At 36.3% G+C, this 27,045-nt stretch overlaps 2 protein-coding genes and 1 pseudogene across 2 annotated transcripts; all 3 read right to left on the bottom strand.

Moving 5' to 3' along the window:
* Positions 1-4,025: 4,025 nt before the first annotated feature.
* Positions 4,026-5,985, bottom strand: LOC142530953 (putative serine/threonine-protein kinase At1g01540; annotated as a pseudogene).
* A 2,081-nt stretch (positions 5,986-8,066) lies between these two features.
* Positions 8,067-15,287, bottom strand: LOC142530952 (CAAX prenyl protease 1 homolog). The gene is made up of 14 exons (XM_075636897.1): positions 15,154-15,287; positions 14,473-14,620; positions 14,285-14,369; positions 14,092-14,187; positions 13,892-13,957; positions 13,703-13,801; positions 13,368-13,481; positions 13,126-13,236; positions 12,448-12,510; positions 9,942-10,034; positions 9,398-9,511; positions 9,172-9,243; positions 8,994-9,059; positions 8,067-8,466 (listed from the first exon to the last, which is right to left on the bottom strand). Exons 1-14 carry the CDS (start codon positions 15,182-15,184, stop codon positions 8,350-8,352), a joined length of 1,275 nt encoding a protein of 424 aa, XP_075493012.1. The 5' UTR covers positions 15,185-15,287; the 3' UTR covers positions 8,067-8,349.
* Positions 15,288-24,389: 9,102 nt separating this feature from the next.
* LOC142530623 (cyclin-dependent kinase F-4-like) lies at positions 24,390-26,824 on the bottom strand. Its single transcript, XM_075636445.1, is given in 12 exon segments — positions 24,390-24,485; positions 24,569-24,664; positions 24,725-24,790; positions 24,859-24,973; positions 25,138-25,204; positions 25,261-25,335; positions 25,409-25,510; positions 25,643-25,781; positions 25,863-25,952; positions 26,032-26,101; positions 26,176-26,269; positions 26,623-26,824. Coding segments are annotated over 12 exon segments (1,212 nt in total).
* Between the last annotated feature and the right edge of the window lie 221 nt (positions 26,825-27,045).

Below are 27,045 nucleotides of genomic sequence, written 5' to 3'. Positions count from 1 at the left end.
TCTCTGGGAGTTGGGAGTCGAACTTACCATTGGTAGAGTTGTATGGCCGCAAGTGTAGATCTCCTGTTCATTGGGATGAAGTAGGAGAGAGAGCAGAGTTGGGTCCAGAGATTGTTCAGCAGGCAGCAGATGTAGTAGTCAAGATCCGTGATAGGATGAGGACTGCTCAGAGCCGACAGAAGAGTTATGCCGATCAGCGGAGGAGAGAGTTAGAGTTTGCAGTGGGCGATCATGTCTTCGTGAAAGTGGCACCTATGAAGGGTGTCATGAGATTTGGCAAGAAAGGGAAGCTCAGTCCGAGATTCATTGGACCGTTTGAGATCCTCGACAGAGTTGGGACGCTAGCGTATCGTGTGGCTCTTCCGCCAAATCTGGCTGTAGTACACAATGTCTTTCACGTCTCCATGCTGAGGAAGTATATGGCAAATCCTTCACATGTGCTGAACTTCGAGCCGTTGCAGCTTACTCCGAACTTATCTTATGAGGAGAGACCCGTGCAGATCCTAGACAGACAGGAGAAGAAACTTCGGAACAAGTTGGTTAAGCGAGTCAAAGTCAAATGGCTCAACCATTCAGAGGAGGAAGCTACGTGGGAGTTTGAGCCGGAGATGAGAAGTCGATACCCCGAGTTATTCGGTGAGTTCTAATTTCGAGGACGAAATTTATTTAAGGGGGGAAGGATTGTAGAACCCGTAAATCAGTAGACGTATAAGCCATGCATAATTCTAGATTTTTAAATTTAATTGACTTCATTGCATGATTATTTTAAATGCATTTGTTTGAAGTTAATTATTTATTATTTCAGTTCAGCAGTTTGATTTTTAGCATTTCAGTATTTTCAGTGAGGCCGGACCGGAGTTAGAGTTTTGAGATAGAATTTAAGATTTGAGAAATATTTCCAGAAGTTAATTTAGCTAGTAACTAAGTTCATTTAAGTTAGAAAGGAAGGTTTGAAGATTTAATTTAATTATTTGAGGTGATTAAGAAATGAACTCATTTAAGTTATTAAATTAAGGGGTTAGCTCACTAAATTATTTAAAGGATTAGTAAGGCTTTCAAGGATTATTAGTTGACTAGATAATCAACATTTCCCTTTATTTTATCATGCATTTTTCGGCCACCCTTAGTGCTAGAAGATTCATTTTCCAACTCACCAACTTTGACCAATTCTTTGCATGTAATTAGTAGGATAATTCTAGGATTTTTGGGAGCACAATTTAATTAAATAAATGGACATATCCTAGTCTAGAATCAAGCTAAATTTCGGCCACCACCTCCTAGAAGCATCCACCAACTCATTTGATATCAATTCAAAATTCAAAATTCAAATGCATGAAGACTTGGTCTTGATATGATCCTATTTTTGTGCACCCTTCTCCTCACCTTCATAACCATCACTCCCCCCTCCACCTCCACCGAAAATAAGACCCCTTTTCAGTAGAAAAAACGTGGATAGCAGCTAGGGAGAAAGGGAGAAAAATCGAGAGCCAAGAAAGGTAGAGAAGCAAGCCACTCCGTCTCCTCCGCGCCGTCTCGTCTCTTCTTTTCGTTTTCTTTCAAAACGAAACCAGACATGTCTAGATTTCTTTCAAACCTCAATCAAGTCATATTATCATTTATTTTTCAGTACATGATCATGTTTTAGCAAGTAAAAATCGAGATCCATGTAAAAATATTTTGGAACACACATGCAGAATTTTCGACTTCCCTTGACAAGCTTCACGTTTTTCTGAGTTTTGATGGTTTCAGGTATTGGATCGACTCCAGGCTCCCAAGGCGGCTTGTATACATGTAGTAGGATGCATTAGGACCATGTTGGTCCATTCAAACCAGCCCCATGCTTGCTGGAAATTCAGAATGACAGCAAGTTCCCCATAAGTGCAGAAATGTGATTCGAAATTCAGTTTCTTGTCAAGGGGTTGGATCTGATCTTGGCTGCCCCAAGGGCCTATAGCCATGGTTGGATCACTTCCCTAGCATGTCTAAGACGTGACTAAGTTGCCCTTTTGGTGGCTTGGTCCATGGTTCATCGGTTTTTAATCAAAACATCAAAACAGCCCCTTTCCCCATTCGGCCCTTCCATTTTTCAGCATATGGTTCGTTTCTTTTGTGGCTTGGTGTGGATCTTGGTTGGCCTATGGCCCTTAGCCACGGTTCATATCATGCTCCTAGATGTCTAGATCGTGCCATGGTCAATCAAATGGCCACTGGAACGACGCAAGACATCGATCATAGCATAAACACTACACACGCATGCACGTTGCTCTCGGTTGGACCCTTCGGTTAAGATTTGGTGTGATGCGGATTGTGGCTGGCCTAGGGCCCTTAGCCATGGTTCAAATCATTCCTTGGGATGTTGGTAAGAGTCTCTGGTCGGTGGTTCACGCCCCTAATGGCCGATAGTCTCGAAACCAACTCAAGTCTTGTAGTTGCGCAGCTGCTGGAAATTACAGCTAGTTGCTGTGTTGTTTAGAAGGCTTGTTTGAGTTCTTGGTTGGCTTTTAGCCCATGGCCTTGGACTGGACAGTGCCTCATTGAGTTAGGAAGGTCATGTTTTCGACCGTTTATCATTTGGATCATTTTTGAGGTCGTACGAGAATATACGGTGCAATGTTCCAAATTGACTCTCGAAAGAGCGTTTCGTGTTTTGGCCTCCATTTCACCTAGATTTCGACCCTATCATTTTAGGAACATTATTTTATGATTTTTCAGCGTATTTTAATCATGACTATACGTCAGTTCAGTGTCGGTTTAGGTTGGCTCGGAGTCATGATTAAATGCGAAGTCATTAGGCGTCATAGTCGCATCTTTTGAACGTAAATTGCATAGTTGGTCATGTTTAAGCTATTGCATATTTTTCATGGCACAGTTAGGTTGCAGCGAGCCTGAGAACGATCCAATCCAATCCAGTTTGTAAAATTACAGGAATTTTCATTACGCCAGTTAATTATTTTACGTGCATTAAATAGAAAATGATTATTTTTGAGATTTATGCGATATGGCTTGTGGTTCATTCACTATGTGGGAGTGTTATTTTATACGGTCGCCAGTGACCGATCAGTTCAGTATGGTACCACCCGGTCGCCAGTGACCGGCCAGCTCAGTTCAGTTTCAGCCTCCCCGGTAGCCAGTTACCGATCAGTTCAGCTTAGTGCAGTGGCCACAGGCGTAAAACATAATCTCAACAGAAAATTTTACCAGATATTTCAGTACAGGCTCCAAGGAGCAAATATTTTTTTACAGTGACTTCCAGTTCAGTTATGCACGTATTATAATTGCTCAGTACAGATTATTTTCAGTATGCCTCAGGACAGGATATTTTATCACATGCATATTTTAAATTCAGATTTTTACTCGTTACCTGCGATTTATGCATGCTGAGTCTTTAGGCTCACTAGACTTGATTGTTGTAGGTACTGATGAGGCCAGGGCCGAGGGCGGGGACCAGTGAGCCAGCTTGGGTCGGCAGTAGTGGCACCCGAGGACCTCAGTGCAGCAGTTGTTATGTTTTTCCGCAAACAATTTTATCAGTTGTTAGATATTTTTAAATTGTGATTTTTGGCAAACTTTATTTTCTTCCGCTGCAATTATTTTGAAATATTGAACTTGTTTCACCAGTGATTTTATGAGCGAGGCCATTAAGTTCTTTTTTAAAAAAAAAAAATTTAATTTTCCGCAAATTTTCAAGCAAGTAGTTCGAGGGCCTTCACATAATCGACATAGGAGAAGTGAAGACCTAGAAAAAGGCTACCATCAGATTAATGTCAATAAAAAAAATTATAGGTTTGACTAAGATGCATGATGCATACACCAAATACTGAAAGGTGTCTAAAAGTCGTCTAAAGTGGGCAGCCGCGAACATCGATTTCTCAAGGTATGAGGTGTATTATCACTATTTGTTATGTGTGTATGCATTTGTAAACTCATTTCAAATTAACGAAACAATATGGTCAAATTTCACAAAGAGGGGATAACGAGAAGGTCAAAACCAACTATTTTGTTCACACAATTTGGAGGCAATTTTCTGACATTCTATTTACATTGACTTATGTTCAAACACCTTAATCAAACATTATTTTATGACCCATAAATCTTCTAAAAAAATGTATCATCTCGGTCAAGAATCCGAGTCTAACACGGAATAAGAATTTCAATCAAGGTTTAATTTTCAAACTAAATAAACGAAAGTGGGTTGACCTAAAGGGTATGGCATGGCTTTTCCTCTGGTGCACATAAATGGCCTAAGACATGCTCGACTATGCCCAGCTTGAAACGGAGCAACTGCAACAAGATTGATTTATATGAGCCAACCATAAATGCTGGTTTAAAAGGCCAACAAACATGAGTTGATTCAAGCATTTTACATGGGATTGAACTTTCATGCATAGGAAAAGATTACACATCCACTGTCATGCTCGTCCTCTAGGTGGCTCTCGTTCGAAACGACATACGACAAAGGTGTGGTCTAAAAAGTCCCAACAATACCTACAGTGCATGCCTTGTTAATGGATGATCAATTCTGGAACAGGACGATTACCTTTCTCGGTGGGAACTGGACAAATCTTGAACAATTTGCCGTTCCTGCATTTTTAATGAGAGGAAGAATATCAAAAATAAAAAAGGAACCACTTGTTTTTTTTCTCTTATGAAAGTGACATATAAGGTTATCATGGGTGTAAGCCATGCATCATGAGAAAGGAAGTTATCTGCCTCCAGCATGTGTATCACATGACCCACTTTGGGTCTCTTCTGAACATCAGGATCCACGCATCGAAGGGATACCAAAATAACACGTTACAGCACCTTCGAAGCAGGCTTTTTGGGAAGTTTAGGATAAACTGCTTCCTCGGATTTCCGGTTCCCAACCATCATTTTCAGCCAATCAATCAGATTGATCTGCCATTTTTAGTCATAAATAATGGTTAGAAATAAACAACCTCACGAATTCCAAAAAAAAACTGTGGAGATTTTCTTGCTGTTAAAACATTAAACTGACCTTTTCCTTAGGAGTTAGGACGACTGTAGTCAACAGGAGATCCTCCGGTTATAATTTCTATAATCAATATTCCGAAGCTGTAGATATCACTCTTCTCATTCAGCATACCAGTGCAAGCATGTTCAGGAGCAACATAACTAGTGTACCACACACAAAAAAAAAGGTCGGTCAGTACTTCCCAACTACAGAAGTAACTTACTGCGAGGAAACACGACAACAAATACATATATATATACACTAAGTTCTGTCTGAATTCAGTAGTTTTGAAATCCCATGCATAATCTTACAACTTGGGATTCCATTGACGATCGACCAGTATGTTGCTGAACTTGATGTCACCATGAACAACCTTTGGTTCCAGACCCTCATGAAGATAAGCCAAGCTGCCACAAAGACGTGTATAAGCAATTCAAAGGTCATGCAATGCTGTAGCATTAGACGAAACTATATTTAGCATACCCATTGGCTGTACCTATAATTATGTTCGTACTGATCTCTCAAGTTAAAGGGCTGGTTTCTCCTATATCACCGTGAAGCCACTGGTCCAAATTTCCATTATCCACATATTCATAGACAAGCATCCTGCGTGGAGAAAAAAAGTAACAATCAAAAAGTAATCAACATTTTATTAAAAAGAGTTGGAGTATATGAAACTTTTAATGAAATATCAATACCGGTAAGCTCCTTCAACACAGTACCCCAACAACCTTACAAGATTCTTGTGTCTGACACGCCCAATAGCTTCCACCTCCACTTTGAACTCTTTCTCCGCTTGACCCATGAAAGCACACGAAATAAAGCATGTGAGGGATAAAAACTAACCTACACAGATTTTTGAGTCCAAAAGGCAAGTTTTCTACAGCAGGAAGCAAGGAATACTCACTCAAAATACTAATAAATCATGTTTGTTTAGTACACAATTAGCAATGCAAAAGCAAGGTATAGCAGATATGAAAGAACTGAATTATCAAGTGTTATAATTTTGAAAACAGGACTTGGAAAATTTTGCATACTTTCAATTCAACAAATTCTTTATAGCAATTCTTGTGTTATAGACCAACACACCATAATAGACGATACGATATCCGCCTTCACCGATAACATTCTCATCAGACAACCCATTAGAGCCAACCTCGAGCTCTTGTAAAGTATACCATTTCCCTCAACTCAAATGCGACACCTCGGACAAGGATCCACTGCCTCCAACTGACCCAGTTTATGTCCCACCTGTAGCTCTGCTCTCACCACCAGATGGCCCTCTATGGGAAAACACAACTTTGTGTTCTACCTTCCCAATATCTATCTGTATCTTCGGAACCATCTGAAAGATAAAAAAGAAACGGAAATCAATTGATACCAGTATTCATAAAGATGTTAAAAACCATCAAACTGTATAAATAATCCAAGTTTTTATTCTTAAAATACCAAAAGGTAGAAATCATCGTTTCATTCAATTACCAGCTCTCATGGATGGAGCTCAACAATTTTTTTCCTTTCAAAAGTCCGTTTAACTTCGCATGACCACATTATCAACGTTTTCGAGCGTGTATTGAAATTCCATAACAGTGTATTTGGAATAGAATTTGAATTTAGTGACTCAAAGAAATCATCAAACTACTCTGGTTAAAGTGTCATCTTAGACAAAGAAAGAAACGGAATAAATTATTGCAGCAAGATTATAACTTCACTTACGAATACCACACTTGCAATCACATGAATCTAAAAATTACAATGCCATGAATCCATTTGTGCATAAATATTTTTTTCTCAAGCATCATATCTTTGGATTTCTTTTTGTTTTATTTTATTATAAATATACCATAAAAATTAAAAATGTCAAAATATTGTGCATGTAATTACTAAAGGTGGTCGAACCTATCAGGGGTGGGTGGGCTACAATCTTTTTACATAAAAAATGCAAAGGAAAATTGAAAAACAAAAAGCGTTAAGGTTCTTGTGCCTTAATGTCAATGAAGAAACTTTAAAATAAAGATGATGACTTTTGTGAAAACTAAGTTAATACTCTATGATTATGGTTCAGATTCCTATTGTAAGTAACTTTGATCTTTCGAATACATCAATTTTTATCCTCAAAATACTTTTTTTACACGTTTTTTTTTTTTTTTTTTGAGAAATGGTGTACAAAATAAGAAAACAAACGCAAAATTAAACACAAGGCAATGTTTTGGTAGTGCAAACCGACACATGCATCGAGTGCTAAAAATAGTATTATATTATCAAACGAGCAAGAGAGGCATGCACAAATCTAACCATAATTCATCGTCGTGCATTGAACATAACTTTATAATTTGTAGTAATTGTATGACTCTAACTTTTTAAAATGGCGTAACAGTCCCACAAAAATTATAAATAGGGATAACTAACATTTTGAGAATTTGACAAAAATAAAAACATTGGATGAGATAGTTATAATTGGACTACGAATTTACTAAAATAAATTTTTATCAAACCAAAAAAGACACTTCTATCCATTTATTTGAATTAATCACTAGAGGGCCGATCCTTAACATATGATAGTGATTGATAATTTCGTTTATTATCATGCAAATCATATAATATTTTTAGTATTACAATGAAGTTATTCGTCCAAACTTTTCATGTTCTATTAGGCTTGCTGTGAAGCCTGATGAACCATTTGACGATATTTATCAATTTTTATCACTCACAACACACATTCTCTTGCTTCAATTTTTCATATCATGTATCAAACAATACCAATTGATTAATTGCAACACCTCCCCTCGTCATACCTTACAAATCTATCAATGGTTCGATAAAACTAATGCTAGATAAATTGATAATCTTTGTTTGAAATCTCATACGTACCATTCATATCATAAACTTATAATTTCCTAGAACTATAAATATTACTATTGTCGTACTTCTTCAATCCAAGTTTTGTTCCCAAACTCGTGAGCCATATCGGGCTCGACTCTACGCGCTCATGGAGTCGATGTATATTAGAGGATTGTATTCTATTAACATTTTTAATATTAAACTTACTTCAAGAAAGATATGTAAAAACAAATCCTCCACCAGAAAGAAATCATGAACAGAGAAGAGGGGCAAAAGATTCCCGCCTCAAAAATTTTAGCTGAAGACAAAACGTTCATGAGAGGAGCTATGAAATTCTAATCTGGAAAATTCTGGACATTTCAACACCTCGAGTGACAATCATAAGCTGTTTTTGTGCACCGTACTCAGCGTTCATTTAATTTGAATGGAAAATTTCTCATAGATTTGACATAGGACACGCCATTACAAATTATTTTTGGTGATCAGACCAGTATATCATGATGCGTATAGATGATCCCACTGTCCATGCTTCGTGCTTAGTCTTCCTTCTTATCGGTTTTGTCGATAGCAGCTAATCTTTCTACTAGGGGAGGATGAGAATAGTGATAAGCAGAGTACCAAGGATCCGTGTTCATGGCTGAAAGATTCTCTTCCTGTCAAAAAAACCAGCTCGTATAGTTATGTATAGGTGTAAAAATGGAGTCCCACTATGCCTAGAGCCTAGGTGCCCTCCTTGTAGGCTTTTAATGACTATGTACGGAGTGATAAGGGAACAAAAAAGTTCAAAAAAAAAAGCTGGGAGTAAGATTTGAACTCTTTACATTGGTCATAAAAGAAACTTGTGGGTAGTTTATACGAGTGAATGACTTGGCTGTTTTTGCATAAAGGTGACCAGTTACATCGAGTCTCAATCGCAACTAGTGGGTAAAAGGTGGCCCAACGTGTGATACAAATCATCAGAGACGTGAAAAACTATAGCATAATCAATAGCTAAAACTCTTTTAGAAGAGTAGAGGCCTCAAAGTAAAAGAAGCCAATTGTAACCTTGTTAGTATTACCATCATGACAAATCCCCACCCAGGAAACTGAAAGCTTGTTCATTCTATATGTTTTCATAATCAGTAAAGTTCGATATAAATGAGGCTCAATAGTAAATAAAAGGGTAGACAAAAGAAATCACCTGCAGTTTGACAAGTGCAGCTCGAAGAGGTGAAGCGTACCCGAGCTTCTTGGCAAAAGAATCAGCCTTCAAAAATGAAACAGAAAGTCAGATTTGACCGATGAATCGACAAACTCCCTACAACAAACATAGAAATTCTTATTCCATACTGATACACGCCTAAATAACAAGAGGTTACCTGGAACTCGAAAGACCGGCTGACTAGGTTAAGTAAGAAGCTCACAATATGCTGCAGAGGAATCACAGTATGCTGCATTGACAAAGAGAGATTCAACACATGTACAGGTCCCAGCACACTGATTAACTTTATTTCCAAAAGACTGAATTTTCAAATTTGTACAGATAAGCCACGTGTTCGACTGAACACTTGCGAAGTTGAATACTATCGTATATTTCTTTGATACCTGAAATATAACAAGTCCAATAAGGACGGGCTGTGTATCAAATCCAAAACTACGGAAAAGATCTTTCGAGTTCCTGACAAGTGTGTACCCTCCGAACTGTAACAATGTGAGTACCTGCATCAAAGTGAAAGATGCATTAAAAGTATCCATATCACTAGGCTTTCAGAGAAGTAACTATGACTTGAAACACAAAGTAGACATTTAGCTTGTACATGGGTAAGAGAGAACATCTTGTCCTCGTGTGAATCAATATATTCTATAATCTATAGAAAACTCATGGTAATAGTTAAAATATTGATCCAACCAATATTTGCCCATGAATACATTCAGATGATGGTAAAACTCCATACAGGTATGATACTACTGTCTTAGTCCAAGAAGGATTTTTCTGTGGAGATGACCCAACCCCCATTCTCTTTAGCACAAGAATTGAATCAAACATATTCCATGATTAATGTAACGAGGGCACCGTGATCACCATTTGATATGTGAACCGCAACTCACACTATAAGACAATTAGCTACATCTAAAACTACTGTAATACCTGAACTGCAATGAAGGAATACAGGGTATGACTAAGCTTCCAGTGACCCAGTTCATGGGCAATCACGGCTACAATTTCCTCGTCATCTTTACACTGCATTGAATCAGTCAATAAGTGAATTACCAGGAAACAAAAAGAAGTAAATGATTAGAGATCCTGGACCACTGCAAGACGAAAACAAAATACATATAGAAAACAAGATGATCACTTGTATTCCATCACCATGATACTTTTGGCATTGAGCAACTTAATGATCTTTTGCTAAACCTAGCCCTATCAACTTAGATATGCACAAGAAATAGAGTCCAACATAAAAATATATTGGCCCAGTTTTTTTAACTTCCAAGCAGAGATTTCTCTCACTGAAAGTTCATAGCAATTTGATACACTTTTGAAATCAACATCACATCACTCAGCAGCCACTCAATAACACCTGGTCATTACCAATATCACTTCATCATTCCCAATAAACAGACAACGCAAATACAATTTTCAAATTCAAAAATCTCATTCACTTCAAAACAAGAAAAAATAGACAAACAAAATAACAAAAGATCGCATTAAACATAAAATTTTATACTACACATTTTAAAAAAATCTTTTCAAAATTTTCAAGTTGGAATAAAGAAAAACAGAAAGTCGGACCAAATGCTACCATTATTGCTAAAATTTTGTCCATGGTTCATCAATTGTACAAAATCTAACTATCTGCCTCACTATAAGGCTGAAAGGGTCACTGAAACTAGTCATTATCTTGTCACTCTAGAAAATTTTCCTTCTAACAAATACCAATAGTATATCATTGTCAACTCTATTCGTATCTGTATATGTTACAACAACTCAAATACAGCTGGGCTCCAAAAAGATGGCCGCATAAGAGCAATTATGACTCCACTAATCAGTATCACTAAACATTTCCCCACAAGTAAAACGGTTTCTATCCACATAAAAATGATCAATCAAAAGCAGATGCTGCCCAAGAATAAATTTTACGTCACTGTTTAGACATCAAATTCGAATATTAAATTAAATGTAACCATCAAATCACATGATTGAGCTATTTTTCATTTGAATTGATGTGAATGTTATTGAACTTTAAATATGGTTTTCAACTCCTTTATAATTTTACATTTATAGACATTAAAATCAGTGCCAAGAAGCCAATACATTGCTGTCTAGCTCAAGTAATGTGAGTGACATTTCATACCATGATCTATAAGATATCAAAAAAGTATGTTTCCTATCAAAAAAAAAAAATAAGATATCAAAAAAGTCAAAATTTTAGCCAAACCCAGGTTTCAGTCAGGCCAGACTGCTCACTGGACAACACTGTCATGTACCGAAATGAGAAGTCCTGAGCATGAAATTTTGAGAAGGAAATAAAAATATCTGACACAGGAGACATTGCAGAAAAAGAAAAGTCTGAATGCAATTAGGTTCTGTGGATGGAATTTTAGGGTTGAAGGATGATGACTTGTACTGGTTGAAGGAAGACCGATTGGCTGCTGAAGACACAATATAAAATGTCTAAGAAACACTTTTAGTTTTAATTCAATTCATACATCATTACTTTTATCATCTTTAGTTGGTGATGACTTCCACACAAGTGAGAAGGCATTCGGGTTAATCCTTTCTCTTTCTCCATGTTTTATTTATTTGATGTGTTTTAAAAAAATACAAATAGAGTTTTCAGAGAATCAATGTAGACTACACTAAATTCTTATCATATTTGATTGACATTTAACTTCGATTTGTAATGTATTTCATCATCTGTTCTTATAAATCTTTCATCTCTTCTTGAACTTATTCTTTCATTAGTTATCCAAGACATGGTTATTGTGTGCACCATGCTGGATCATGTTAGCTCTTTTGGATGATTGAGTAAATTTGTGGTGCACACCCCATGCTAAAGACCATTTAATTGGTTGTGTGAGTAATTCCTATACTTGTTGAGTCTTCAAATAACTAATTAAGCTACAAACAATAGATGATTAGTTACTTATAAATACATAATAACAACCAAACACGAAAAACTTTTGTCAAATTTTAGTTTAATACGAACCCTTGAAATTATTTAGTAAATTGAAAGAGACCACCATTCCAATGAAAAAGACCACCATTCCAATGAAAAGAGAGATCAATTAACTAACTTTACGTCATTAGTCTTTCACATATTTAGCTCTAATATTGTGTGATAAGTTAATTATTTTTAATTAAATATTTCATTTTTCACTCAAATTATTCATCTCAATTTTATTACTTTAACATTTTCACACTCGCTTCTATGCTATTATTTTCGTACTATAATATTAGTACACTCACTTCTACTTTATTATTTATGAGTTTAAATGATCAGATGGGATAAAACTATTAAACATTAAGCGTACACTGAATAAATAACAAGGATGTGCAAGGTACTCTCCTACTTGAGTCGTGTTCATTGCAGAATTTATTGAACCAAAAGAAGGCAGAAAATATCAAAGTTTCATTTGGGAGGTCCACATACCTGCTGTATCAGTGTGTCATAAAGTACAATCCGCTTGTTCTTAAAAAATCCATACATGTATGCCTGAAGAAAATGTTTAACATTAGACAAGCCCATAAGATAAGCTTGGAAAGATGGAAAGGACAAGAAGACTGAATCAAAATATAAGAGAAACAAAATTAATAAATATCAAATGAGTGAAACAGAAAAATTTTCCTCTCCCCTGCAAGTAGGGAGATTACAAATACTAGCTTTGTTGACATATTCTTCTCATAACACTACACCCTATAAACCATTTCAGTTTTCATGTTGAACTATAATAAAAATGTAACAGTCATTTCGGTAACCATCAAAACCCGAATACTTCTTCCATGTGTTAATTTTCATAGAATCATTAATTGATCAATCTGCTAGACTGCTACACAAACCAATTCCTCTTCATTTCCTCACTCCATGGCTCATGAACACGCTTGTCTACGCTAAAGACCCGGACAAAAGGCAACGAGATTTTAACAATGTATGATCCAACACAGCAAAGAAATATCAGGGGCAGAACTACAAACATCAATCTTAAAGTACATTTCATATATTTGAAGTGTCCAAGACAATCAGTGCTATGAATAACTGACTGGGAGGTTTCATGGGTCTATTTACTTCTACATGCAAACAGGGAAGGAAGAGAAACAAAAGAGTTCTCACATTACTATGGCTTGACCTTGTCGATCCATCAACAACAAACAATTTCTTCAAGGGAAATTTCAGTGATGAAGCAAGGCTCTCAATTTTGATCCTAAGATTTCCATCTGGAAGCTGCTTGTTCACCAAAAAATAGAGAGAGAATACAAGCAGTAAATACTCTATTCAGCATATCAATATGACCATACAGAAAAACAATATTGATAAGACCAGCTCTTTATCCTAAAAAAATTCCCATAACTTACAGGAGTGAATTTGTTGAATAGGGGGGCTATCAGAATTGGATAAATGGTCATCATCACAAGTGATATGACAAGCATAAATGCCCACAGATATATGGCCAAGTATGGACCTCCTTTCTGCATCCAAACACATATCACTGTCAATCAGCAGTTCACTTAAAAAGGTTAATCTGAACATGAAGAATGGAAGGAGATTAAAACACAATCAAAATAAAACATGAAAAGCATTTTGAAACGCTTCATGAAAATTAATGGAAGAAGGTAGAAATTATGATGCAACAACCAGATAACGGTTATCTTTGAAGCTGACAACATGTAAATGCTACAAATTTAATTACCTGAACTATAAAAATGATGGCAGCCACAATAGGTGGACCAATCACTACAGCCAAGGCAATTCCTTTAATCATATCCTTTATGAATAGCCATATTGTTTGCTGCAAAATGGAAAAAACATAAAAGTTTAGGAAAGAGAACTACAATTCATATGAACAGATAACATGACCAAAGGTCGGAAAAATGAATACCTTGTTGAAACCATGGCGGGCTTCAATCACAAAGGTTGAGTATAAAGAAAATGGTAAGTCAGTTAACTGCATGAGGATTTTGAAACAAAAGGTTAGAAAAAAGCATAAGAAAAAATAATATATGGAAGTGCAGGCAACTGCAGTCGATTAACATTTATCATCTTTCACAGTGAAAAAGGGAACTCGAGTATTGTGTGCACCTGTGACCAAAACATTACACCAGCTAAAAACGCAAGAGTGTGCAGTATCTCATTTTCTGCATTGAGCCCAGCATACAGCAAAAATTCTCCAGACCTCTGCAATCATAAGAAACCAAAGAAAGCATGATGACAATGCCAACTGAGTCAACTGCAAATTCAAGATCGATAGAGAAAGCCTGAGACAGCAACATACCTTCCAGAACCAGGGCAATAGCCCAAAGGACAAGATCGCAGAGTCCATGAGTATGGTTACAAATTCATGAAGAAAATGGAAATGGCTGAAAAAAGGAAGCAAAAATAATAAAATACAAACTTACGAAGTAAAGCAAGGTATTAACACTTGAACTAAAAATATTCTTGCTAAAAAAACGTCACCATAACCTTTTGTCGATGCTATAGGCACGAGATTTTTCAAACTTTTCTTGGCTGATTACTCCAACCAAAGGCTTCGGAAGAGTTGGCAACTTAAGAGCAGCATGTTGCCGTATATCAAGATAAGTCTCAGAAATATAAACCATTATCATGAAACCTGAATAGTCGAAGAGCAATTAGAACAAAGAGCACGGGTCAAGAAATATGGCAGTGCCATTCCTAACTCGCAAAACCAAAAAAGACTGCAGCACATTTCTACCATTATAAATAAAAAAATCGCAGTCTTCCTGCATTCCCATTCTAGTCCTCAGCTTCACATTTCCAAAGCTTATACCCAATCACAATTTCAAATAAATTTATTCCCATTCAATTCCAAAACCCACTTGAGTAAACAACCCTTTAATAAAATTAAAAATCGTTCAAAACCCTAAAACCCACCCACATTCAAGAACGCGCTCGAGAAATTACACCAGGAGGAAATCTGGAAAAACCACACCCTGTGCAAAAGCAAACAACTGACTGAAGAAACTAAATCATATCACAAGATAAAAACAGAGATACCAACTAATTCGCTCATCAAATCCAACAAAAAATTCAAGAAAACACGATAACATGATTACGAAATTGCAAGTTTACACTTCCGCCAATGGGCGTGAGGAGTTTATCCAAATATATTCAAATGAAGCATACCAACGACTGCTTCCATGTAAGGAAACGCCATTGCAGAGTTGCTTTCTTGGTAAGAAAGAGAGGTTTTTGGGAGAATGCTTTGGGAAGACGTATCTTTGAAAAGGGGGAATATGGCAATTGGAGCTGGTCGAATGTTTCTCAAATAACATATGTATATATTATATTATTATTATTATTATTATTATTATTATTATGCTTTAAATTTCTATTTATATATTTTAAAATGTATGATTATTAATATTTGTCTTTTTTTATGCCTACCCAAATTATAATATGTTACTCTATTGTTGAATTGTGAATTTTCTTTAGTGTCTTATTAATTCTTTTTTTCATGTCATCGTTTATTAGTTTATGTGTGGTTTACATTTATAAATTACTTGAATAAAACATGAAAAACGATTGTTGTTATATGCATTTTTTTAGGGTTTCCAAATTTCTGATTTGTAGTCCATTTGTTTGTAATGTTGTTTATAACTCATCCGTTTAGAAAAAAAAATTTGCTACCAAACATTTTTTGGATATTGTTTTTAAATTACTTGAATAAAATATAGTAAAAGAACACTCTTATATGTCTTTTTGGAGTTTATAATTTTCTAATATCTTTATTTTAAAAATTATAGGTTTAAATAAAAGTTATATGACTTTTACATTTATAAATTACTTGAATAAAACATGGTAAAAATCACTATGATATATTTTTTTAGATTTTATAATTTTTTACTCTCTTTATTCTACTTGTGGTCATTAGTCAGAACTTAAAAATAAAATTTATATGTTTTTTTAGAGATAGTTTTCTAATCTCATTATTCTTTTTGTGGTCATTAGTCAGAAATTATATGTTAAATAAGAGTTATATGCCTTCATTTAGAGTTTGTACTTTTTTTAATCTCTTTATTCTAATTGTGGTAATTAGCCCGAAATTATATGTTAAAATTAAGAGCGGGTTTCTTGTGAGACTGTTTAACGGATATTTATTCGTTTGACGGGTCAACTATGTCCGTATTTATAATAAAAAATAGTATTTTTGTATAAAAAGTAATATTTTTATAGATTATCTAAATAAAAGATTTATCTCACAAAATTAACTCATGAAACTCTCTTGTATGAGTTTTAGTGTTAAATTATATCTTTTAAAAAAATATTAACTATAAGACGTGGTTTAGTTTCGAATATCTAATTAGTTTTTAATTCTTTTTAAATGTTTATGGTTTATATTTATAAATTATTTTAATAAAATATGATAAAAAATTTATTGTGATATACTTTTTAAAAACAAAAATTTCTAAATTTTAAATATCTTTACTTCTAGTTAGAACTATGTGTTTAAATAATAATAAAAAAATTTGCACCCAATATTTTTTTGTGGTTTTCATTTATAAGTTACATGAATGAAACACGGTAAAAGATTATCGTGATTAAAGTCGTCAATTTGGGTTGAGCCTGTTGGGTTGGCCTCATCCACCAAACAGTTTAAATGAATTGTGTTGAAATTTTGTCAAACCCATTTAAAGGTTGACCTAAACGAGCCTGCGGGGTCCAGTCGTGCCTTGGCGAGCGGGTTCAAGTTGGCCTGCAGACCTGGTAAAGAATATTTTTTTATACATTATGGATTTGTGGTGATATGTGTATTTTTTTTTTTTTGGTGAATTTGTTAATTTTTTTGTCAAATAATTTGTCTAAAATATACAAGTGTGAAATCAATAATTAGGAATTTTGTTGATATTTATTTTATAAATATTTATTTATGAAATGATAAATTTAATTAATTATAAGAATTTTTTATATTTATTTTTTTATTGGTCAGCCCCCTACTAACCCATCTTGGGTTGGGTTGAGTTGGAGATTTTCAGCCCTCTGAGATGAAGGCCAGCCCAACTTGACCAGCCAAATGACGGGTTTTGGCGGTCTAACTCGTCCCCGCATAATACTTATTTCTCGGTTTTTCTTGTCGGCGACCGTATTTGATACCATTCTGTCACGTCCCGAGCCCGGGCTCGCGCCTGCGTGACTACACAATGGGCCCTTAGCAACTACTTCATATTCGTCATCGCTTTACGAAAATGATTAACTCAAGTTACTATAGAAGTTCATTATAGATCATTATAAATTCATTTTAAATATTTAATTTTTAAGAATGGGACAAGAGGTATCATACTTAATTTGTTCGACAAAACCGAAATGAATATCAAATCAAGTTCATATTAAGTTATACAAAAAATTATTCAAAATTCTTAATTTATTGATGACATTAGAGAGCTACCTCGTGTGAGATTTATGTATAACAAGTTCTAAATGTCTGCGAGAATAGTCAGAAACATAATTAAATGGATGAAAGGGACAGTTGGCAAATTTGAATCAAATTTGCCGAGGAATGTTCATACGCGTATTCACACTGTCAGAGGCTCTATAAATAGAGCTTCATTCTGAAATCATCGCTTCTTCGAGTTTTCTCTCATCTTATAAGCATTTGAGTGCTTAGTTCTATAATATTTGTGAGGTGTTTTGTTCTCCTGTATTAAGAGAGTGTGTTCTCTTTGAAAACACAATGAGTGAGTTGTACACCACAAAATATTATAGTGGAATTCTTTCATCTTGCCCGTGGTTTTTACCCTAATAATTTTTATAGGTTTTCCACGTAAATATCGGTGTCCATTTTATTCTTTATTTTCGAGTTTTATTATCTCAAATTCCGCACGTGGGACCAACAAGTGGTATCAGAGCCTTGCCTTGGTTTAAAATTTCTTAAAATTCTGAGTATGCTCTGTGGTTGCAACCTAGACTGATCTTCCACATCAGAAAAGATTTTTTTGAGATTTTTTATTAAGGTGAGATTACTTTGTCCGGTCTACTAAAATTGTTGTAGACATAATGGCGGGAAGGTACGAGATAGCAAAGTTCAATGGAAGCAATTTTATGCTGTGGAAAATAAAGATACAAGCAGTTTTAAGAAAGGAGAATTGCTTGGCGGCTATTGGAGATAGACCGGTGAAGATTACGGATGATGGAAAGTGGAACGAGATGAATGATAATGCTGTTGCTAATTTACACTTAGCTATAGCTGACGAAGTTTTGTCAAGTATCTCTGAGATAAAAACAGCCAAAGTTATCTGGGATACTCTGACAAAGATGTACGAGATCAAGTCCCTACACAACATGATTTTCCTAAAGAGAAGGCTTTATACTCTTCGGATGGCGGAATCCTCATCGATGACCGACCATATCAACACACTAAATACTCTATTTGCTCAACTCACTTCCATGGGACATAAAATAGGGGAAAATGAACGTGCGAAGCTTCTACTTCAAAGTCTACCAGATTCATATGATCAACTTATCATCAACATTACCAACAATATTCTTATGGGCTTTCTAAGATTCGACAATGTCTTAACTGCGGTTCTCGGAGAAGAAAGTCGGCTCAAGAATATGGAAGATAGGTTGGTAACCTCGAAGCAGACAGAGGCTTTACCGATGATAAGAGGAAGATTCATGGACTGTGACTCAAGTGGGAGTCAAAGACGAGGTAGATCAAAGACAAGAAGTAAGAAGAAAAATATGTACTGCTTTAAATGTGGCGGTAAATGGCACTTCAAGAAAGAGTGTACGAGTATCGATAAAAGCTCTCAAGGAAATGTGGCCAGTAATTCAGGCAGTGGTGAAATATTATTCAGCGAAGCAATAACAGTTGCAGAAGGCAGGCACAAATTTTGTGACACATGGATTATGGATTCAGGAGCGACGTGGCATATGACGTCTCGGAGAGAATGGTTTGATCATTATGAACCAGTCTCAGGAGGATCTGTATTCATGGGAAATGATCATGCCTTGGAAATCGCTGGGGTCGGTACTATCAAAATTAAAATTTTTGATGGCACCATTCGCACCATACAGGAGGTACGACATGTGAAGGGACTGACGAAAAAATCTTTTGTCCTTGGGGCAATTGGATGACATCGGGTGCAAAACTCGTATCGAGAATGGGATCATGAAAATTGTGAAAGGCGCGCTTGTGGTTATGAAGGCGGAAAAAGTTGCTGCAAATCTGTATGTACTTTTGGGAGAAACACACAAAGAGGCAGAACTAGCTGTTGCATCAATTGATTCAGGAGAAGAATTAACGGTGTTATGACATAGAAAGCTCGGGCATATGTCAGAACAAGGGTTGAAAATTCTCTCAGAACGGAAGCTGCTGCCGGGACTTACAAAAGTGTCACTACCCTTTTGTGAGCACTGTGTTACCAGTAAACAACACAGATTAAAGTTTGGCACTTCTACTGCCAGGAGCAAAAGCATATTGGAGCTGATTTATTCGGATATTTGGCAAGCACCGGTTGTATCCCTAGGAGGAGCGAGATACTTTGTCTCGTTCATTGATGATTTCTCTAGGAGATGTTGGGTGTATCCAATCAAGAAGAAATCAGATGTTTTCCGGATCTTCAAAGATTTCAAAGCGCGGGTTGAACTTGATTCAGAAAAGAAAATCAAGTGTCTAAGGACTGACAATGGAAGAGAATATACCAGTGATGAATTTGATGCATATTGTTAACATGAGGGCATCAAGAGACAATTCACGATGGCTTACACACCTCAAGAGAATGGAGTGGCGGAGCGGATGAATAGAACCTTAGTTGAACAGAACAAGAGCTATGTTGAGGACTGTAGGTCTAGAAAAGTCATTTTGGGCGGAAGCAGTCAAAACCGCTTGTTATATTATCAATCGTTCTCCTTCAGTGGCGATTGATCTGAAGACTCCGATTGAGATGTGGACCGGGAAGCCGACAGATTATTCTCATTTGCACGGTGTACGTTCTGTACAATGAACAAGAAAGATCAAAGTTGGATTCGAAATCCAGAAAATGTATCTTCTTGAGTTATGCTGATGGAGTAAAGGGGTTTCGCTTGTAGGATCCTACTGTTCACAAGCTTGTCATCAGCAGGGATGTTATCTTCGAGTAAGATAAAGTAAAGGGAGACAAAGGCACACTGAATTCAGAAACTACTATATTTCAGGTGGAGAATAAGACAGACGAAGGTCAAGTTTCTTGTGAACCAGTACCAGAGCACGAAGAACAAGAACTTGTTTAGTCTGAGGTTTCCAATGTGAGACAGTCAACTCGAGACAGAAGACCACCAGGTTGGCTTTCAGATTATGTCACTGAAAGTAACATTGCATATTGTCTATTATCAGAGGATGGTGAGCCATCGAGTTTTCACGAGGCTACTCAAAGCTCGGATGTATCCCTTTGGATGATAGTAATGCAAGAAGAGTTGGAGGCATTAGACAAGAATAAAACTTGGGATCTTTTTACACTACCACGAGGAAGGAAAGCCATTGGAAATAGATGGGTCTATAAGATCAAGCGTGATGGCAATAACTAAGTGGAGCGGTATCGTGCCAGATTGGTGGTAAAAGGGTATGCTCAGAAAGAAGGTATTGACTTCAATGAGATATTTTCTCTTGTGGTTTTACTTACAACAGTCAGAGTGGTGCTGACATTATGTGCGGTGTTTGACCTACATCTAGAAAAGCTAGATGTAAAAATAGCATTTCTTCATGAAGATCTTGAAGAAGAAATCTATATGCTCCAGCCAGAAGGTTTCGCGGAAATAGGCAAAGAGAACTTGGTTTGCAGGTTAAAGAAATCTCTGTACGGTCTCAAACAGGCGCCGAGGTGTTGGTACAAGAGATTTGATTCCTATATCATGAGCCTTGGATACAACAGACTGAGTGCTGACCCTTGTACATATGTCAAGAGGTCTGATGATGATTATATATCATTTTTCTGTTGTATGTGGATGACATGTTGGTAGCAGGCCCAAACAAAGATCAGGTCCAAGGATTGAAGGCACAGTTGGCTAGGGAATTTGATATGAAGGACTTGGGTGTCACGCCCCGAAACCGAGACGTGCCATCGGTGTTGTTTAACAATTAAAATCGTATAACAACAAGCCATGTAGTACATCAAATAACCAAAATCTAGTCTATTACACAAATCAATAATCGTCTTTACAATGCGACTGAAACGAAATGCGGAAGCGTAAAATACGATATCTAATTAAAAGATAGAATAATGAGACTGGTCTTGAATCGGATCACCATCCCAAAAAGTATTCTTGTTCTTTATCTTCGATTTGTTGCTCGTTCTTATCTGGGGTGTGAATGTAAGGGATGAGTATTTGGGAAAATACTCAATAAATGGGGGCCGATCGGACATAACAAATATCAAGGTGATAATTATGCAAATATATTATCATAATTTCAATGGAATCATAATTTCAATAGTAAGCATGTTGAGTCAAATATAAACAAAGTACAAACATAACACTGAAAATCATCTCATTTTCATGGTTTACTGATCATTTCCCTATATGTTACTCCTCTAAGGGGCGAGGCCAAAAGAACGGTTATTATATCTCACCGCATCAGGGCCTTAAACAAAACATATCAAATATCGGAATTTCCTTGCCATTTCTAATTCGAATCATTACAGTGCATTTCAAATATTTCAAACATGCTTTCAAATATTATAACTAATATCCAACAAGAAATTGTTCGAGAATATTCATAACAAATAGGAACGAATATATCATGACGATCGAATTTCAAGAAACATACATAACGTATTTTTGAACAAATGTGGACATACTTACAAACTACAAGTATGTCGATATATATATCAAGTAGTACACTTATAAAATGCAAGTGTACATAAGAGTATAGTAAAAACCCACTTACTTGAAAGATTGTGCCAAAATCTTGGAATAACAAGTTGTAGTTTGACACTGACCAGTTACTTTGCAAAAATGTTTGCGCCAAATTGAACCTGTTGGATCGGTCTGAATTTTGGATATGTTGCTCCAAACACGTGTAGGTATATTTTGAACGGTGGAGATCGGATTTGGACGTGTAAAACTATGAGCAAAACCTTTTGAAATTGTGCAGAATATTTGGTACTCGAAAATTGCAACTTTTGGAGAGAACTTTTGATGTTGTTTTGGTGTGATTACTCCCACCATTTGGCCACTATTTATAGGCTCAAGGAAGGGAGGTGAAAAGGCTCTCATTTAAGGTCATTACATCCATGTTTATGGCCTTCTTGATGGCCTTAAACACCATTAACATATTGTTATGGCTCTTCAAATTCCTCCTTGAATTCATGGCTTGAATGTGGTTAAAAGGCTTGGCTTGTGTAGCTAATTCTTAGGTCCTCACATTGGGACCAACAAACAAGATTCTAGGGATGCAAGTTCATCGAGATAGAAGTAACAGAAAGATTTGGCTTTCACAGAGAAATTATTTGAAGAAAGTCTTGCAACGCTTCAACATGCAAGATAGTAAGCCAATCTCGACCCCTCTTCTTGTTAACTTCAAGTTATCCTCCGAAATGTGTCCTAGCAGTGAAGTAGAGAGGATGGAGATGTCTCGAGTACCATATGCATCAGCAGTGGGAAGTTTAATGTTCGCTATGATCTGTACAAGATCGGACATTGCTCAAGCAGTGGGAGTAGTTAGTCAGTATATGGTGAATCCTGGACGAGAGCATTGGAGCACTGTTAAGAGGATCTTTCGATACATTAAGGGTACCTCGAATACTGCATTATGTTATGGAGGATCAGGTTTTACACTCAGGGGCTATGTCGATTCAGATTATGCAAGTGATCCTGATAAGAGGAAATCTACTACTGGTTATGTGTTTACACTTGCAGGGGGAGCAGTAAGCTGGGTTTCAAAACTGCAGACAGTTGTGGCGTTATCTACAACAGAGGAAGAATACATGGCAGCTACTCAAGGTTGCAAGGAGGCAATATGAATTAAAAGGTTATTGGAGGAGATCAGACACAAACAAGATAATGTTCTTTTATTTTGTGACAGTCAGAGTGCCTTGCATATCGCAAGGAATCCAGCCTTTCATTCCAGGACTAAACACATTAGAGTACAATTTCACTTTGTGCGGGAAGTAGTAGAAGAAGGATGCGTGGATATGCAGAAGATCCATACGAAAGAAAACATAGCTGATTTTTTTATCAAGCCAGTGAACACTGATAAGTTTGAGTCGTGTAGATCCTCAAGTGGTCTAGCGGAAACGTAAGCAGCAAGGAATTGCAAGATTGAAAGGATGTGTGGAGATGTGTTTGATTGTCAATCAAATCTCCAAGTGGGAGAAATGTCGGCAAGAATAGTCAGAGACATAATTAAATGGATGAAAGGGACAGTTGGCAAATTTGAATCAAATTTGCCGAGGAATGTTCATACGCGTTTTTAATGCGTATTTACACTATCAGAGGCTCTATAAATAGATCTTCATTCCTTCATTCTGAAATCATCCCTTCTTCGAGTTTTCTCTCATCTTATAAGCATTTGAGTGCTTAGTTCTATAATATTTGTGAGGTGTTTTGTTCTCCTGTATTAAGAGAGTGTGTTCTCTTTGGAAACACAGTGAGTGAGTTGTACACCACAAAATATTATAGTGGAATTCTTTTCATCTCGCCCGTGATTTTTACCCTAATAATTTTTAAGGGTTTTCCACGTAAATATCGGTGTCCATTTTATTCTTTATTTTCGAGTTTTATTATCTCAAATTCTGCACGTGAGACCAACACTAAATTCATAAAACTTGCTACAATCTTGGTTTTTTTTGCTGACAATGATCGAGTGGAGAAACATTTGGAGAGATGCACGCGAAACTGTGGAGGGAAACTAACAGAAAGATAATATAATATCAATACCTTTGCAAATGAATTTATGGTGTCTGCTTATTAAAATGAACTTTATATAATGAAAGGCTTCTATAGAAGTTTCTTAATTAAGATCATCATAGGCAGAAACTTTAATCTCCACTCGTTTTTTATTTATTCATTAATCATTTTCCAATATTCTAGAAAGTCATAATTATTAATCTTACGTTTTCTTCATCAATTGTTTTCTATATATATGTACACAATATTTTATTTTTATAAGTTACAACATTGCCATTTCAATGTTTCAAGTTGACTCTGTTTTATAATTTCTATATTTACGTCATCATTTTTCTATGAAAATTCCAATCAATTAATAAAGACTATATATTACAATTCATTATTTAACTCTCCACGAATTGAATTACAAATTTATTTTCTAGATAATCTATATTATACAAAGAACCAATTCTATTTTTAAAAACAAAAGCATAGACTATATATTTAATTCTATTCCAATCATAATAATATCTAACAAGTGATCCAACCGCATGCATCGCCTACACCATGATAATGTGGTGGTCTTCAATATCTGGATGAGGTGAATTTTGAAGAGCATCTTCATAGCTTAAAAATGGCAGGAAGTAGTAGCAACTCTGCAATATTATAGAGAAGATATCAAACTTCGTTTTGATTTAGAATTTAAATAGTTTTTAGGATAAATTTTTGAAAACAAAACCTGGAAAAAAGGGCGTCGAAGAGCCTCTATCGCTGTAGGCCTCTTGGATAGATCTCAAGCACAAAGAGAATATATTTAGCGGGAAAAACTTGTGAACTCGGAGATTGAGAAATATAATCTTAAAAACAAATATGATATCAAAAAAGTTCGACTTACTTTAATAAGATCAATCGCGTCTTTACTAATGCCTGGTATCGATGTCGAAAGGTGGAAACCAGGAACCTAATATATATATAGTTAAAAAAAAATATGTATAGTACATAAAAATAGTGTTAGGGAGCAAATCAAACACTCATCTGCGGAAACTTGTAATTCATGGCTTTAGCGAGTTCAAGGCCCTCCGGCCATTCATTCTTGGTCGGACTCCCTATTACGCAACTTATTTTATGAAGTTCATTTGATTCACTGCATAAAAATATTCAATCTTTTGAAAAGGCCAAAACCAAAGGAGAACATAATGCTGAATGATTCAGAGGTAAATCATGAATTGTCTCGATGCAAACCAGACAAGAACATATGTTCCAACGAGTACACCATGATCTTCAAAGGAGGACGACGAATGTACGTACGTTGAGCCCGGAAACAGAACACGAAGAGTAAACAGTTCAGCCATTATAGCACCCATAGCCCACATGTCTACCCAATAGAAAGAAAATATAATGTCACTAGGTGAGAACAAATTTATCATCAACTAATTTGTGTCGTATACACATCGACTGGTGGACCATAAGTTGGAGAAGGAAGTAGAACTTCAGGGGCCCGATACCCGCAAGATAAAACCAGGTTGAGTGCCAAGAAAAATCGCAAGTTATTTATATGAGAGAACATCAAATACTCACTAGCGTGTTGTGACATAATATGTAAATAGAGGGTGAGACTCAATCTCACAGGCCATACCAAGATCAGCAAATTTTATGAGATCTTTTGATGCCAACAAGTTTTATGTCAAAATAATTGAACAAGATGTTTTGACCAAACATTACAAAGGCAATTGAACACTAGATTTTACGTACTTAACAAACTTTGTCCAATCGATAAACTAACTAACAGAGCTTGATGAAGACTGCAGTTAACCTGGTTTGAGGTCACGATGGAAGTATCCACGTTGATGCATGTGTGCAAGACCTTCAAATACTTGGAAGCTCCATATTCTCACTTCAGATTCAGAAAATCGTTTTCGACTGTTGTCAATTACTTGAAGTAGATTGCAGTCCTGAAAGACAAAAGATTGTAAACAGGCAGGAAAGAAAATAAAGACACACAATAAAGGAATTAATAATAATGTGTGTATTACCATGTATTCAAAAACAAAATACAAGTCACCATATTCCTGGATAACTTCTTTGAGCTTTATTATATTTGAATGGTTCATTGCTCTCAGCATCTACCAAGAAGAAAACCAATACGTCACGTCGAACAAAATGAGATCCAATGATAAACAAACAAAGAAACAAATCACCAACCTTGACTTCTCTCAGGTTCATGCACTGTTCCCACGAACGATATTTTGTTTTCAGCTTCTTAATCGCAACATGGGCATCATGTAATTGATTAAATGTTCGCTTTTTCAGTTTACCTTTGAAATCCAAAATATAGCTACACCTACCACTTCACCAGATTGCTTATTCACAGCCTTCCAAGCATTTCCATATGAACCACAGCCAACTTTCTCAAGAAAATTGTACGTGCAATGCTCGTGATCTCAATTGGATGAATGAGAAATATAATATAATAAAAAGTGCTAGTTTGATTTTGATTTTGATGTTTCTCCTAGCCCTAGAGAGAGCATTTTTTAAAAATTCAATCTTCCTTGCGTAACCTTAGGTCTAATGCCCAACTCTCTTCCCCAAATAGTGACCCGTGACCTCCATCATCATCGACCACACCCTTACCACTGGTCCCGGCGCCGACTGCCGGAAATCTTTTGTCAAGCTCAACTGTTTCGTCTTTTTAGACGGGATTTTTTCTGCTGCACTTAGGGCGTCCGCACTCTAGCTTCATTCTCGCACAACTCCGGCGCATTTTTACTCTTGTCAGTGGCGCATGACGGTTACGCCTGGTATTGGAATAGTCCATCGATTTAATCTCGCCAGAAATGTATGCTACAAGCAGATGGAGTAGGCCCTCACTATCTGGGATGGTAGCACGTGATGAAGTGATAAAGATTGAACACAAAGTATTTACGATGCGGCTGGGAAAGGGGGCGGTTCGATGTGGTGGGCACTCTAGCTTCATTCTCGCACAACTTCTGCGCATTTTTACTCTTGTTAGTGGTGCACGACGGTTACGCCTGGTACTGGAATAGTCCATCGATTTAATCTCGCCAGAAATGTATGCTACAAGCAGATGGAGTAGGCCCTCAGGTATCTGGGCTGGTAGCACGGAATGAAGTGATAAAGATTGAACACAAAGTATTTACGCTGCGGCTGGGAAAAGAGGGCGATTCCATTTGGTGGGCTGAAAGAACTAGGAGATCG

This window comes from Primulina tabacum, chromosome 17 (genome assembly GCF_025594145.1).
Source record: "Primulina tabacum isolate GXHZ01 chromosome 17, ASM2559414v2, whole genome shotgun sequence".
NCBI lineage: Eukaryota > Viridiplantae > Streptophyta > Magnoliopsida > Lamiales > Gesneriaceae > Primulina > Primulina tabacum.
Note: the sequence above shows the minus strand (reverse complement) of the source record. Positions and strands in the feature narration are given on the sequence as shown.

Bases quoted from the DNA above. Each gene is read 5' to 3' on its own strand.
- LOC142530952 (XM_075636897.1), bottom strand. From the start codon at position 15,184: ATGGCGTTTCCTTACATGGAAGCAGTCGTTG. The intron at 12,511-13,125 runs GTGAGAACTCTT...CATTTTCTTCAG, and splicing joins CAAGGTCAAGCCATAGTAAT to GCATACATGTATGGATTTTT. The intron at 9,244-9,397 runs GTATCAAAGAAA...TTGTCAATGCAG, and splicing joins TTGGACTTGTTATATTTCAG to CATACTGTGATTCCTCTGCA.